The sequence below is a fragment of the Echeneis naucrates genome, chromosome 22 (genome assembly GCF_900963305.1).
Source record: "Echeneis naucrates chromosome 22, fEcheNa1.1, whole genome shotgun sequence".
NCBI lineage: Eukaryota > Metazoa > Chordata > Actinopteri > Carangiformes > Echeneidae > Echeneis > Echeneis naucrates.
Window position 1 is genome coordinate 8,680,394 of NC_042532.1, and position 14,686 is coordinate 8,695,079.

The 14,686-nt window shown below is 38.2% G+C and overlaps 1 protein-coding gene across 5 annotated transcripts in view; it reads left to right on the forward strand.

Moving 5' to 3' along the window:
- LOC115036120 (probable palmitoyltransferase ZDHHC14) overlaps window positions 1-14,686 on the forward strand; it is a 38,508-nt gene that overhangs the window by 21,553 nt on the left and 2,269 nt on the right. For 2 of the 5 annotated variants that reach the window (XM_029494259.1, XM_029494258.1), the window contains exons 4-10: window positions 3,227-3,379; window positions 6,388-6,525; window positions 7,348-7,396; window positions 8,959-9,061; window positions 9,440-9,549; window positions 10,493-10,598; window positions 14,281-14,303. In XM_029494259.1, coding sequence (XP_029350119.1) covers window positions 3,227-3,379; window positions 6,388-6,525; window positions 7,348-7,396; window positions 8,959-9,061; window positions 9,440-9,549; window positions 10,493-10,598; window positions 14,281-14,301 — 680 coding nt within the window. In that variant the 3' untranslated portion in view covers window positions 14,302-14,303. The other 3 variants (XM_029494255.1, XM_029494256.1, XM_029494257.1) reach the window with 2 other exon arrangements.

Below are 14,686 nucleotides of genomic sequence, written 5' to 3' on the forward strand. Positions count from 1 at the left end.
GTAAAAGTTAAAGTACTATGTCCCTAATGTAAGTGTTGCTTTTAACTAAAGCCAAAATTATCTTAATAGATAATCTATATTTATTGACCAGGTCAACCTATATTTAATCCTGAAAAACATACACTACCAGTTAAAAGTTTGGACACACTTTCTCATTCAAATCAGTAGTGTGTCCAGACTTTTGACTGGTAGTGTAAAATCTGAAATATTTTAGTATTACATTTTGTACAAAAACAACATAATCTGATTGCTGCCTTCACTTGAACTTGTAGTGTTTTTTTATGTGGAATTCATGCTAAGTAATCAGAACAGGAAAAATGGACTAAACGTTCATAGTCACAACAAATAAATTGAAGCCAAACGTAACATGGCTCTTTTATAATAAGTGTTGGTTTAAAAAGGAAAACAAGACACAAACAAAATGGTGTTTAGCTTCATTATGACCTGATATGATTGTAACAGTGTTAATATACTTAATATCATTAAGTATCTTCCCACCCAGGGCATTCATTTAGAGATCCCGTATTAAGCTTCAAAGAGGTTTCCTCTAATACTTCAGAGGAACCCCTACAGATTTGTTGAACTTCTGTGCCTGACAGGGCAAGATCTAATTTTCATTGTAAATCTTATTACACTTTGAGTACCTGAACAATGGGCCCTCTCGTAGTTGCTTAACACTTTGGTAACTGAATTGTGCTTTGAGTAGTTCAGATACTCCCCCAATTCATTTTCTGCCTCAGTGGATTCTGTTGAGATGGAACAAAACAGAGTGAGTACAGGTGAGGGAAGAGCTGTGGGCACTGATCACAAGAGTGACAAACTCAATAGATCAGAATCCACTGGCTGGATTTCCTCTGCTCTCCTTAAGAAATGTCAACCACCCACACAAATCTCTGGCTCTCTGTACCCTTTTCCCCCCAAACTAAAACACATATACCACTCTATAACAATGCTATGTGCCTCTGTGTAAATGATCTCAAGATGATATTCCCACGCACACAAGCTCCTGCTCTTATGGTGCGTGAGAGTGCTCACAGCGAACAGAGCAATAATAGAGTACAGGCTCTATCTTTTATGGCTTTGAAATCACTATCATTGCTCCCATCTTTACCATTTAGCCATCACTGTACTCGACAAAAAACAAAAAATTGTTTCCAACAATTTTCTTTTTTGTATTATTGTGTGAGCACTGTGGTGCTAAGTGCATGTTCAATTCCAGACTGCTACCTGGACTGGTTCGTTTTAGGGTGTTGGTGTTTAATCAGATGCACAAACGGTTCTTTCTGGTTGACAAGTTTGACACACAGCAGCAGAGTCTGTATGGCTCATGCAAAGGAACTATAATGGCAGGGCTAATTAAAAATAATGAGCTGTGTGGGTTGTCTGTGTTCAAACCTTTTCACACACTGATATCATGACACCTACCTTTTATCAAAGCAAAGGAAAATTGCAGATCAGTAAAGATTTAACCTTACCATAACCCGAGTGGATTCATCAGTCCCTAGACAAATGAAACCAGAAAATCTGATCTAGTTTACAAATAAAGGTGCAAAATCCACATCTTTCTCGTGAAACCTGTAATCTGGCTCACACCTTTTATTCATATTTCCTTCACTGGTTACCTGGATGAAACACCCTGAGTTTCTGACTGAAACAGGTTCTATTAGGGAAGTGTTAAATAGCCTGCAATGTTTCTGCCTTAGCTTGTCTTTCTAGGTTTGTTTGTTGTTGTTTTGTTTGTGTGTTTTGTTTTGTTTTGTTTTTTTTCTTCTCCCAGACAGGACTGGGTTTAAACTAGGGCTGTACAAATAATTGAAATAACAATATGGCCAAGTGCACTATCCAAACCAAAGGAGCTGCATAAATTTTTTTTTATATATATCATGCACACATATCTACACTATATTGCAAAAAAGTATTCACTCTCCTGCCTTGGCTCGTATATGAATTTAAGTAACACCCGCTTCTTCATCCATAGGGTTTAATATAACGTCAGTCCACCCTTTGCAGCTATAACAGCTTCAACTCTTCTGGGAAGGCTTTTCACTTAAGTTCATATGTGCATCAATGCAATACTTTTCTCAATATTGTGTATATATCAGGAGCTTCACTTGTGTCAATTAAGTTGAAAAGTACCTTAGTATTTCAACGTGGTTGCGGACTGTTTGCGCCATAAATTGTTGTGATGTTACAGAGATGGCCTAGGTTACATACTTGCCTCAACAAATATTGCATCATCAACATTTAATAAAAATTAAAATGTATTCTTTACATGACTCATATTGATATAATCATATCTGTCAAAATAATCACAATCTAGAAGGAACATAATACATGGCTGGACCGTTTATGAATGCCAACAGAGAGTTGGGCCATATCTCCTGTTTCCCAGCTGCAGGGGAATGGCAGGGAAGCAAAGGAGTGCCTCCTTTACTCTGAGCTTCACCTCCATTACATCAAATAAACTCCTATCATTATGTTATCACTGAACAGAGAGGGCAGAGGAAGGGAGAGGGAGAAGTAATTGGGAACTGTTAAACTAGTAGATCTGAATAGCACATAACAGAATATCAAATGGAAATAAGATAAGATTACTGCAGCATATCAATATGTGTCTTCTGAAATGCTTGATGGCTTTAAATTAGAAACTGTTAAAGGAAGTGTTGAGTTGGTTTGAACACATAATAAATTAACTTTAAAACAGCAAACCAGAGTAATTCAAAATGAGGCTTTGCACTAAAACACCTATAAAATATGATACATTCTACATATATGACGTAGGGAGTAAAAAAAAGGGCATGCCTTCAAATAAGAGTAACTTTTACAGTCTTTAATGAAATAAAGAAGACATTGTTGTTCTATTTTTCTCTTTTACCAACCATTTCTTAAGTAGATAATTTATAGCCACTTGTAACCAATTGCCTTGATATTAATTTCTGCCCTTTCTTTTGGCTGTGTCTGTCCAGCATAGCTACAGCATGTTATGGAAACAGCAAAATTAGACTTAAGTCACAGTAGAAGACAATTAGCATTGAGGAAACATCAAGAATGAAAAGCATTTGTTGTATTTTTGGGCCTTTAAAATTTCTCTAAGGCAGTCCTTTATTACCTTTGCCATATACACACTATAGTACTCCACATGGAAGTCAAATTGGATTTAAGTGAAATGCAGAGAACACTATATGATACTTATGTTGTTCTTTTGTTTGTCTTTAAATTTCCCCAGATGTTGCTAACGGCAGTACAGGATACAGGCCTCCTCCCAGAACAAAGGAGGTGGTTATCAATGGCCAGACAGTCAAACTGAAGTATTGCTTCACCTGCAAAATCTTTAGACCTCCACGTGCCTCCCACTGCAGCCTATGTGACAACTGTGTGGGTGAGTGAAAAATATGTTTGTTGGTTGTGATTTTGCAAGTTTTTCTGATATTTTGTCAATATAATCTCTTTTTTTTTTTTTTTATAATTCCTAGATATTGGTAAACGGTCACCGAACCATTCAAACCATTATCTACATGCATTTTAAAGGTTAATTCAGACCGGATAGACAGACAAAATGTCAAAACAGTCTAATCCTACAATGTAGGCCTTTTGAGATAATGGTATGTTTCTATTTCACAAGGCTGGGGTTGATTAAAATGCTAGCCTATCCAACTGTCATGCCCTTAACCACTGACAAGATACAAAAACACACATCTGGTTGCGAGACACAAGCCCAGCTAAGTGTTTGCTTAGAGGAATTGGCATCTACGCAGAGGGAGGGAACAGATTGAACAGAAAGAAAACAGCAGCATAATCGTGGATTTTTGCTGCTCACCACAACCACATGCTCTGTCTCTGGATACAAAGTGAAGAGCACAGCGAGGCAATTAATTAAAAGATAGAGACAGAGATACAGAAACCTGTCTCTGTATCTTTCTCATCAGGTTTTTTCTGATATTCACTCATCAGAGACAACGCCTTCTTTGAATGTCTGTTTCCTGTCAGAAGTGGAACTCATAGAAAATCAGGGAGACAAAGATGAGGAAGTAGTAAATACAGGGGGGAAAAAGATGAAGAGGTGGTAATCAGATGCAGCAGATGCTAGCTGGCAGGAAAGAGGACAGACTGGCAGCTGAGCAAAAAACTGAGAGGGCAGTCATTTTCACAAACAGGATATGTGTGTCTACACAAAGGTGGAAAAGGTTTTATTCAGGACTTTAACATAAACATGGATTACAGCACAGCATATCACATTTTATGGAATATTTTATGTAATATTAGGAGAAGAACACAAACATTTATGTGTATAGTGAGGAAACTACCCTTTTGTTTCTTTTCGAAACACTGAAATTACTTGAAAATCTTATTTATTTCGATTTGCTTGCTAAGTCTAAAAGGAGCACTATTGGGAACCACCTCCAAAAGCACTTAGGCTGGAAATGAGTACCACAGTGGCAATAAAAAAACATGAGTATTTCCTAAACAATAGTAGAAACTTGCAAATGTGCAGAACTGTGACGCTTACTCACATGCCACCTCCCTTCCCTTTTGGTCATGTTCTGTTTTTTGTTTTTTGTTTTTGTTTTTTCCCTTCTTTATAGCATATGTAGCCGGACAAGATGGTTTGTTTTTAAATTCCAGTTTGAGTTGTAAGTGTTCATAAACATTGGTGCTTGATTATGTGTGGGCAGAGGCTTGGAATATGGTGACCTAATTCTGGAGTCATTTGAGGTCTGTTTTTCATTGTGCTTCATTGCAGAGCATTAGCTGACCCTTCAATGATTCTTTTTGGGAAATTGTATTGATATAAGCAAATAGCCAAAAAAATAATAATTAGCTCATAAGTAAACATATATTAGATAACAGTCAAACCAGAAGCATTGCTTCAAGCTTTTTGTTTACTTTGAAACAATCATCAGAGGGTAATGATACAGAGCAAATCTTTGTTACACAAGATTACCTTGTCGTCCTCCTGACACATGGCTGTGCTTCTGTCATTTATAGTCATTTTGTTTTCACATTTCATTAATAGAGTGGAGCTGAAGGCTCATTGTTAAAAAAAAAAAAAAATCTAATGTGGACACTAAACAGTACAATATAAACACATACCAGAGTGTAAAATTATTATTTGCCTGAAGAGTTTCCATGTTAACAGTTATTGCAATATAAGACAATTTCCATTTTAAATGTACTGTAAATATAAGTTAAAGGTGTTTTCTTGGTGTCCTGGTTGCAGCTAAGTGATATTGAGTTTTAAAGTATATCCAAAAGGTTGTAAAAACGTATTGAATTCAAATTCCTGCATGGAGCCATTATAGGGAAGAATATCAAAAGTCTCTCTTGTCTTCTCCCTGGTTTGTTGGTCACCAATGAGCCAGGCTGTAGTCATAATCGGATCTGACTAGCAGTAGCTGTCCCCTTTTACCCTCTCTAAATGAAGGCTGTGTTTCTTTGGCACATTTCAACTATGTGCTGATTACTGAAGACAAAAGAAGGCAATTTCAACTCACTAGACAAATAATGTCTCTGATTACTCATTTAAGTAGTTACCTCTATTCACAGCCTGCAGTCCACACATTTGGGGGGAGAGAGGACTGTGGAGGTGGCCCAGATTAAATCTGATACTGTCAGTAAACTTCAATCACAAAGCAATCTGTGAAATGATAAGTTGCCTGGAGTTGTTCATAGATATGTTAATAAAATTCCACTGACTAGTTTTCATTTGAGAACAGAGTAGTTAAACACTCCAGATGTGTTTCTGTATACAGGACATTAGTCACTTAACAGAGGTTCAGGCAAAAGAGGCTCATTTCAACTTTGTTTAGTCTCTATCAGCGTCTATCACTGTCAGTGTCACTATAGAATAAACACTGTTATCTTTGATTTTCCTACCCGTCTTTAACCTCACGTTCCTCAAACATCCATAACTTTCACATTCTGCTGGCCTGGCAAAGAGCTTCTTTCACCATCAACCTTGCCCTACTTTTATGGGAATCCTCCTCCATATTACACAATCATATTGGCCAGACCTGTAACTTTTATTAGCTAGTTTATATAAATAACCAGTTTGCATGTGAAAAATTTATATATTCTGCCAAAAGTGACATTTCTCTTTTGCATGATTCCCACAGTCTTGGCTTCCTAATGTGTTTACTTGCACTTAAGTAACCTGGTCATTTTTTTAATGTCCTATTTTAATCAAGCAACAATAATATGCAGATGTTCATAATAATAAAATGTACTTAACCAGGTTTCTAATGAGACTTTTACATGAACCTTAATGTATTAAAAATACTTTAGAATGGGGAAATAGTGCTGTCACAGCAGTGTGTACTGATAAAAGAAAAAAACCTGCAGCTGCGTCCTTGTATCCAAAATAATCTTTGTCTCTCTCTGTCCATGCAGAGCGTTTTGACCACCACTGTCCCTGGGTGGGGAACTGTGTGGGGAAGAGGAACTACAGATTCTTCTACATGTTCATCCTTTCTCTCTCCTTCCTTACCATCTTCATCTTCGCCTTTGTCATCACACACATCATTTTACGTAAGTAGTTAGGGGAAAGGACATGCTCTCAGGCATGGTACAGACACACGCACACTCCTGGCTGTGTGATCGGCGTGTTTTGGAGCCAGCAGGTTGTAAGTGGGCGTTGTGAAAAGCTGCAGTGTTCTGGTTTGTTACCATCTTTCCAGCTGGGAGCAGGCAGTGCACTGTTCGACTCCCTATCAGTGCATGCGTACACGCAAATGATAGTGAGTGGATCAGACTTGCTCTGAGAACAAAATATGGGCTTTGGTTAGCTGCTAGAAAATTGTAGTGACAATTAAAAGTCTTTTAAGCTTGTTCTCTTCTCTTTGACTGTAACCATGCTGAGTTAAATCCAAGTCCTCTCAAATCTGGAAAGAAGGCCTGACAGTGGTTTGACTTCTGCAGTGTGCATTTTCTCCCCTCCTGGTGGGCTTGAGAACATCATATTAACTTAATAATCAGTTCATGATGTAAGATTACTGTACACTATAGGTAAAACCTTATCGTCCATGCCTCAAAATAAATTTACATTGTTGTGCTCAATTGTAAAGAAAATGTTAACCGATGATGTGGGATGCATTAGCCCTACATAGCTGGCCAACCTTTGATTTGTGGTCTTTCTTCTGGCTCTGTCCTCCCTCTCTTGGAAGTTAAATTGGAACAAGTGGGCACCTTCTGCCCAGCTCAGTTCATTTTGTAGACACTGGAACAGGTAATAGGTCCAGAGAGTGTAGTTTCTATTGTTTGATGGTGCACCATGTGTGAGACTGTGTGCATGCAATATTAAATACAACGCTATAGTAATCTAATAGAAACCCTGTCTCTCTTTGTTCACAGGCTCCCATCAACAGGGGTTCCTTAACGCACTTAAAGATAGTCCTGCCAGATATCCTTTCAATGAAACTCATCTTTTACCATTTAGTTCAGCTGTTTGTCTGATTGCCTATTTTTTGTTGCCATCTGTTGTCTTATTGTCTTTAGTTTTACAATCACTGTCACAATGACACAAACTGATTTGTCCTGATGTAGTCTGTACATCAGTTGTAATTTGAGTGACATGCCTTTTCAGAGCAGTTCCATCTGTTGCTCCTGTTTTTACTCAGAATTGCAGTACTTGCATGACTGGTGTGCATCTTATTAGTCCCGTTCCATCAGGATAAACACAGTACTCAAGGCAACTCCACTCTCTGTCTCCGCCAATTGATTTCATCTGACTCTAGCTTGCATCCCTCCCTGTCAGGGAATGTTGTGTAAGTGAGATTTGAATATGAGCACGGGTGTGTTTGTCTGTGTGACTGATGCCAAGCGTGCGCAAAGCTTCTTAAACTACAGTTGTCACAAATACACTGTAAATCAGCTTATTGTTTCAACACATCAGTGATGATCACATGGACTGTGGTTAATCCAAGCAAGTCAATCGTTTCCAGTTTTTAGTCCTTCATTGCAGGACAAATCATCTGACCTTAACCTTCAGCTATAACTGAGGCAGAAAAAAAGGGGAATGCAGTCACCCAAGATCATAATTCAAATTTACTGCCATATCATTAACAGACTATTTGGGAGTAAAGAGGCAAATTTATTTCACTTTTTTAACCATTGTCTTTTTACTATTGATGCCAGTCTTGGTTCTAAGATGACGCATAAAGAGCCACTTACATTGACTTGGATTGATGAGTAGATTTGGAGCATCAGAAGTGATCATATCTGAATAAAACCTAATGTTATTCTGGAGTCACAAATCAAGTGGAGAACACAGGGTCACGGTGTGTCTTTCTTCTCCTTCTCTCTATGGCGGAGTGAGATAACTGGTTCTCTGGCAGAGAAATGTGCCAAGCCATGCTGATAACAGCCTTAATAAAGGGGAATTGCACTCAATAGTGTTGTACCAGCCTTTTGTACTAGAGGAATGATGAAATGTTTTGTCCTTTGTAAAGAGCAAGAGGAACAGAAGAGATGGGGATTATAAGAGAGAAACGAGCAGTGTGATATTTTTTTTATTATTATTAATGTATTTTTTTGCAGTACAGTTTAACAAACTGGCTCATGGTCTGTAAGAACGTACTGTATTGACCAAATTATTATTATTATTATTTTTTTTTTCAATGTGCCCGCAGGACCTGTCTTAAAGTTACCTATTATAGTTCAGTTTTTAAAGGCAGAATGATTCGTCTTGGACAATCTGTTTTTATGCTTAATGTGGAGCAGAGACAATGAGCACTGTTCTGCGGCCCCAAGGAAATGAATTAGTAACAAGAAACTATTGGAAATATGAGGACAGCCCTGAGGCTGTAGGTCAGTATGCTAGTTGTCAGGTGTTTTGCCATTTTTTTCTCCCCCTTTTTTCATGCTGACTCCATATATGTCTGTGTGTTTCCAATTGAACTGTCATATTAATGACTGTAAATTCGCAGATGGATTGAATTCTTTTCCTTGACTTCATTATGTCACTGTGCTGGAGGTGGTTGTGTGTTTCTTTTCTGTCTGGTCCATTGTGGGTCTCTCGGGCTTCCATACCTACCTGATCAGCTCCAACCAGACCACCAATGAGGATGTGAGTATGAACATGAAACAGTATGTTCATTATTTTACACTCACAAGATAATGAGACTGTGGGGCTGTGGGTTTTATGTTGTCTGACAAGAAGTTACAAAGTATTTCTTTCAGAAACTTGTTTTTGGAGATTTCTCATTATTTATTTTCATTTCACATTTCACTTTAATTTGTAACTTTTACATTGACAACCTTGTATCATTATTCCTAAATTGGTGTTAAAGGGAAACAGAAATGTTGACATGTTGATGCTGAGGTCATAGTTTTGATAGACCAACATTTTTTGACTAGACTTGATACACAGTGATAATGTATATGGTGAGCAGCCTCTCGAAATGTGGTACTCGTGATTGTGATTGATTTGTGTGTCCTCCTTCAGATAAAAGGCTCATGGTCTTCAAAAAGAGGGAAGGACAACCATAATCCCTACAGCCATGGCAATATTTTCACCAACTGCTGTGCAGCTCTGTGTGGACCCCTCCCACCAAGGTATGACGTGTTTTTATGGGGCCATTTACATATTGCCAGCTTCCCCGATGATGACATATAATGACCTGTTCAGCCCTTTTTCATATTTTCTGTAATAAGTCACAACACCGCTTACATCTTCTCTCCCGAAAAAATTGTAATGTTCTCTCATATTTAAGTGTTAGCTTAGACTCGAGGTGTCCTGTACATAGCTCCTAAGGTACTGGAAGAGCAGAGAGGATTTCAAGCTCATTTTAACCTAATCCACAAGCAGAGTTTGCTAGATATGTTATATTTCACACTTTTGCAGTTCATGAATTCAACAAAAAAGATGGGCCAACTGTTACAGCTATGTCCTCATGATAGTGTGACTGTAAATGTCAGTACATGCTGCCCATTCCCTCCCAGCTGCTTTCGCTTCATCAACCAGACTTTAAAATGTTCTTAAAACATACCTTATATATCTTTACTTAAATGGAGCCTGATATAAGAATTGGTTTTAAGCCCCAAGTGCAGAAGAATTGAAACCTTCATAAAATCAACAAAAAAAAATATTTCACCATTTGAACATGTTAAGCCATTAATCTGGTTATGTTTCCTGACATATGACATTCATTACATGCCACACAGGTGTTGTGGTGGCATGTATCTGTGCATATAAAGACCCGACCATAATGAATCACTTCTCATGTAAACGCTGAAATCACAATGAAAATAGTTAGCCTCAGAAAGAAGCTCAGATACTGACACTGAAGGTAATTAGCACTGACTCAACCTGGCTGTAGATATAAGCTATAACAAGCACCAAAGAGCCAGTTGGGCCCCAAAGTAGATCTATTTTGTTATGCTACTGTACTGTATTTGATATACTAGTTAGTTTTGTTTTGTAGTGTTTGTGAATAAATACTGTGCTAATGCTTTTTCCTTTGTTTATTTATTTGCCTATCTGCTTCTCTTTCATTAGTCTAATTGATAGACGGGGTTTTATTCAGCCAGATACACCTCAGCTGGCGCCACCAACCAATGGCATCACCATGTATGGGGCCACACAGTCTCAGCAGAGCCACATGGTAAGACACTGACCGCTCTCTGATGCAAGATACATGCGAATCAGGCTGATTAGCGAATTCACCTAAATATGTAGGTGACTGGCTAGTTGTCATGGGTGATTCAAAATGTTGTGTAGTCTGTTTACAGCACCACTTGTTGTATGATTCTCTTGTCCCAAACGTTTTTTTGGAGCAAAAAAAAGACTTTTGAGAAATTTTAAGTCCTTTTAAATTAACTGGTTCTTGGTTCTATGTACTTCTTGACACAGCCTCTTGCAGGCCCTAACATGACTCCTACAGGACCAGGCCTTGGACAAAGGGAACAACAGAGGGAATCTCCAGGTTTCCCAATTGATTCCTTTGCCAGAAACAAAAACTCACTTCTCACAAATTGAGGCAGAACTTATCTGAATGAGGAATTGAATTTACAGACGTCCTGTACTTTCTGATTTTTTTCGTCTGATTATTTCATTTTGTAATAGTAAACACTAGCTATTGGTTCAAGGATTGGACAGAATCAAATGTTCAACAAGGTCAATGCAGTTTCCATTATCCACAGAATCACAAATACTACACTGTATACAGAGCAGAGAGTGAAAAGCCAGGTAGTTTTTCCCATCTGTCAAAATACTGATGAAATTGCTCTTCTTGGTTTAGGAGCATGCCAGTGAGGTGTTTAGTCTTTCCAATATTGCTTCATGTTGTCTATAAATTATGTCAACAGTAGTATAAAGTGCCCTTTGTGAGTGTTGGTGCTTGGGGGACATCACAGATGGAGCTGTTAAAATTTCCTCTCCCTGATTTGAGCCGTTCTCTTGTTACGGGTTTTGCTCATCATGGAGATTTGTAAGATTAATGCTTTTGTGTTGTCTGAGGGTGTTCTCTCCTCATGCTGATAAGCCAAGTCTTGATGCGGGCCAACGAAAAAAGAACGAACAGGAATCGGTTAGAGAGAAAATGCTACCTCATAAACAAAAAGTAGACCAAAGTCTGTAAACAGATATTTTCTGCAATGTTAGGGCATCCCTGGGAGAGAGCATTGTACTGACCTCACAGACTAGCTTATCATTGGTGCCTGAATAGAAGCAACAAGTCTTCTGTTGTTCACTTCAGCTGTTTACCTCACACATTACATGCTAGATTTAAGACCCATTCACTCACGGTGACTATATGTCTTTCCCTGGCACCCTCCCCCTGTGCCACAGTCACCCTATTGTTCTCTTCGAACCTAGACCTCATCCTGCTCATTCTCATTGGGATGTCCAGCATGAATGTCATCTGTCTTCAGGTCCTGAATGTGTGTACTAATAGTAATGGGCTGAGAGCCACAAGAGCATTATCCCTATGTTAGCACAGTCAGAAATAACTACCATCAGTTTTCTGTAGCAGTTATGAATAGCAGCTAAAGTTGTCCTCTAGTGTCAGCTTGGGGTTATTATATCTGCGCACTGCTACTGTCTGATTTAAACTGTACAAAAGTTTCCTGTCATTCTTATGTATTTACTACAGGAGTGTGTGGGTGGCTTAAGAGAAAGTGTGTGAATGTACTTCAGCAGTTAGGAGAGAGAGAGAGAACAAAAAAAGACATATGGACATGATGGAATGACAGCAGATAGTTGGGAAAAAATTTACATTTTATTTTATTCTTAACTAGCCTTAATTTAAATGTACTGTCAAGACCAGCTAGTGCAACTATCAATTGCTAAATCGTTGGATTGAGCTGAATGTGAAAATAAGCATTTAAGACAAGGGTCATCACATTTTGTAGAGACATAAAGGACTGCCTACACAGTGTTTGTCTTGGTGCTTTATTGTTGACTGTGTGTGTCACATTTTCTTTCTGAGGTACCTTGTCTGTGATGCAGCTTAAAACGAAAGCCTAATATGCAGAAGCCTTGTAAGTGGTTACCATGGCAACATGGTGTGATATGATGTCACACTACACCTTGACAACATAAAACCTCAGGGGGCAGGGATGTAATCGCAGTAATGTTTCTGTGAAAGGGTGAATTCACCCAAATTACATTTAATAGATTTTCTCATTGTATAGTTATTTTGCCATTCATGTGTTCATTTGACTTGGATAATTTTGGTTTTCAGATTGTCTTGAAATAATTTTTCAATTAATCCGTCATCAGAAAATGAACTGACAAAAATTCTAATATACAGTTTACCTTTAATAATTATTATTATTTTTATTTATATGGTTTCCAATTTGTCAAATGTCAGGATTTTTTCCTTTTTGTGTATTTTTTCAAAATTTAAGGTTTGAATGTCTGACATTTTCTTGAATAAATGACGAATAATGCCATCTCCACAGAGTGACAAAAAGTCCTTCATTACCTTTTTGAATAAAAATACTAAACAGCAAAGACAAACAAAACTCCAGTTATAGTACCTCAAGAATACACTATTTGGGTTTGGCCTTGTAAATATTTTCATCTTTGGTCACCTCTGACAAAAGATGGAAGTGATCTGTCTTTTTCCTATTTGTGAGCTGCAGACTATTTTTACACAAGATACACTTACGCGCACACACACTGCAACTTCATCAACCACCATTTCCTGTGGTTTGAAGAACTGACAGCCCACAGTCATATTTCAGTTTGTTTCAGTTTGTGTACTTGTTCCTTGTTCAGTGAGTAGACAGTAAGTCTTCATACAGTCAGCTGCATGACTGATGGTGTTACTCTCACCTAGAGTGCCCTCTTTGGTTCTCTGCTCTGCTTAAAGCAGTATTTGTTTTTTCCATGGGTAAAAGATGAAAAAATGAACAGAAAGGTAGTATCAGCTTTTTATCTTCATTCATTCTGTATGTACAATCCTAGATTCTTTCTCCTCCTAACCTCTCAGTAATTGAATTAAACTCAGAACTGTGTCTGACTGATGAAATGCCAGGTCTGAGGTTGACAGTCTTGTACAAACTGGCTTAGATCACATATAATTACTGGAAAATAGGACTGTAACTATTCAATATTTGTGTTGCAAATTAATTACGTAGTCTGCAACTTTTCAGAAAAAGGGGAGACCTTCAAACTATCATTTGTCCAATTTACACTCGCAAAAAAAAGTTGAATTAAATAAAAAAAGGGCGTCAAACACACCTTCACACATGTTATCTTTGTCGACGCACTTGTATATTTACACACTATACTTTTATGTCGGCCATTATTCACCTCTAGGCTGGTATAATCTGGCTATCACATGATTGTAATGTCAAAAGTTCTGGTATGTGTCAAGTCTAAAATGTAAACAGGATTACATTTCCCTGTTGTGCCATCACTGTTACGTGTGAAAGCCAACCACAACAAGGCCTGTGCTGCCTCAGCTTCTCTCTGCTATCTGAAGTCTATGTACATATTGTTGTTTGTTTACGTGTGCCCTGTGTGGGATTGGCAGTCAGTCGGGATATAACTGTTTATGAAACACAAGGGGGCTAGGAAGTAGAAAGGAAAGGACAAATGTCTGATCCACCACAGTGCTATAGATGCAGCCATGTGCTAACATGGCAGTGAGTGAGGTTTCTGTCATTTTAGTCCACCGACATTCGCTCCAATTAGTTGTCTGAATGGCCTGGAAAGAAGCCAGGCTTGTACAGGTGATGATAAGTGTAGAGCGAGTAATGGGCTGATAATACATCTCTCCCACTGTCAAGGGGAGCTGAACATCTGTTTAAATCACATATTTAATCTGCTTTTTTTAGGCCACTGTGGTTAAGGCATAAAGGTGAGATGCCCAAGTCTTGTCCTTGTGCTTCAACTTTCCTGTCCAGACTGTGGGGTGGAGGGAGGCATCAAAATACTCTTCATGTTTGTTAATATGGCTTTTTAATTGCTGTCATCTAAACACAAGTAGCGTTTTATATATCCGCAGCTGGTCTCTAATGCACATGACTCTGTGGTGATAGAGGGCTAATGGGGTGATGGCTAACCTCCCTGTAGCTAATGTGTGATATTGATGTCTCTTTGTGTCCTAACCCAGTTACTGTGCTCCAGTTTTAGATGTGTGATTTCCACTTAAAATTGCAGCAGCAGAGATCAATAGGCCATGAAGCAGTGACTTGATAACCCCATGTTTCCAACTGTCTATTGACTGCAGCTGATTTTAAA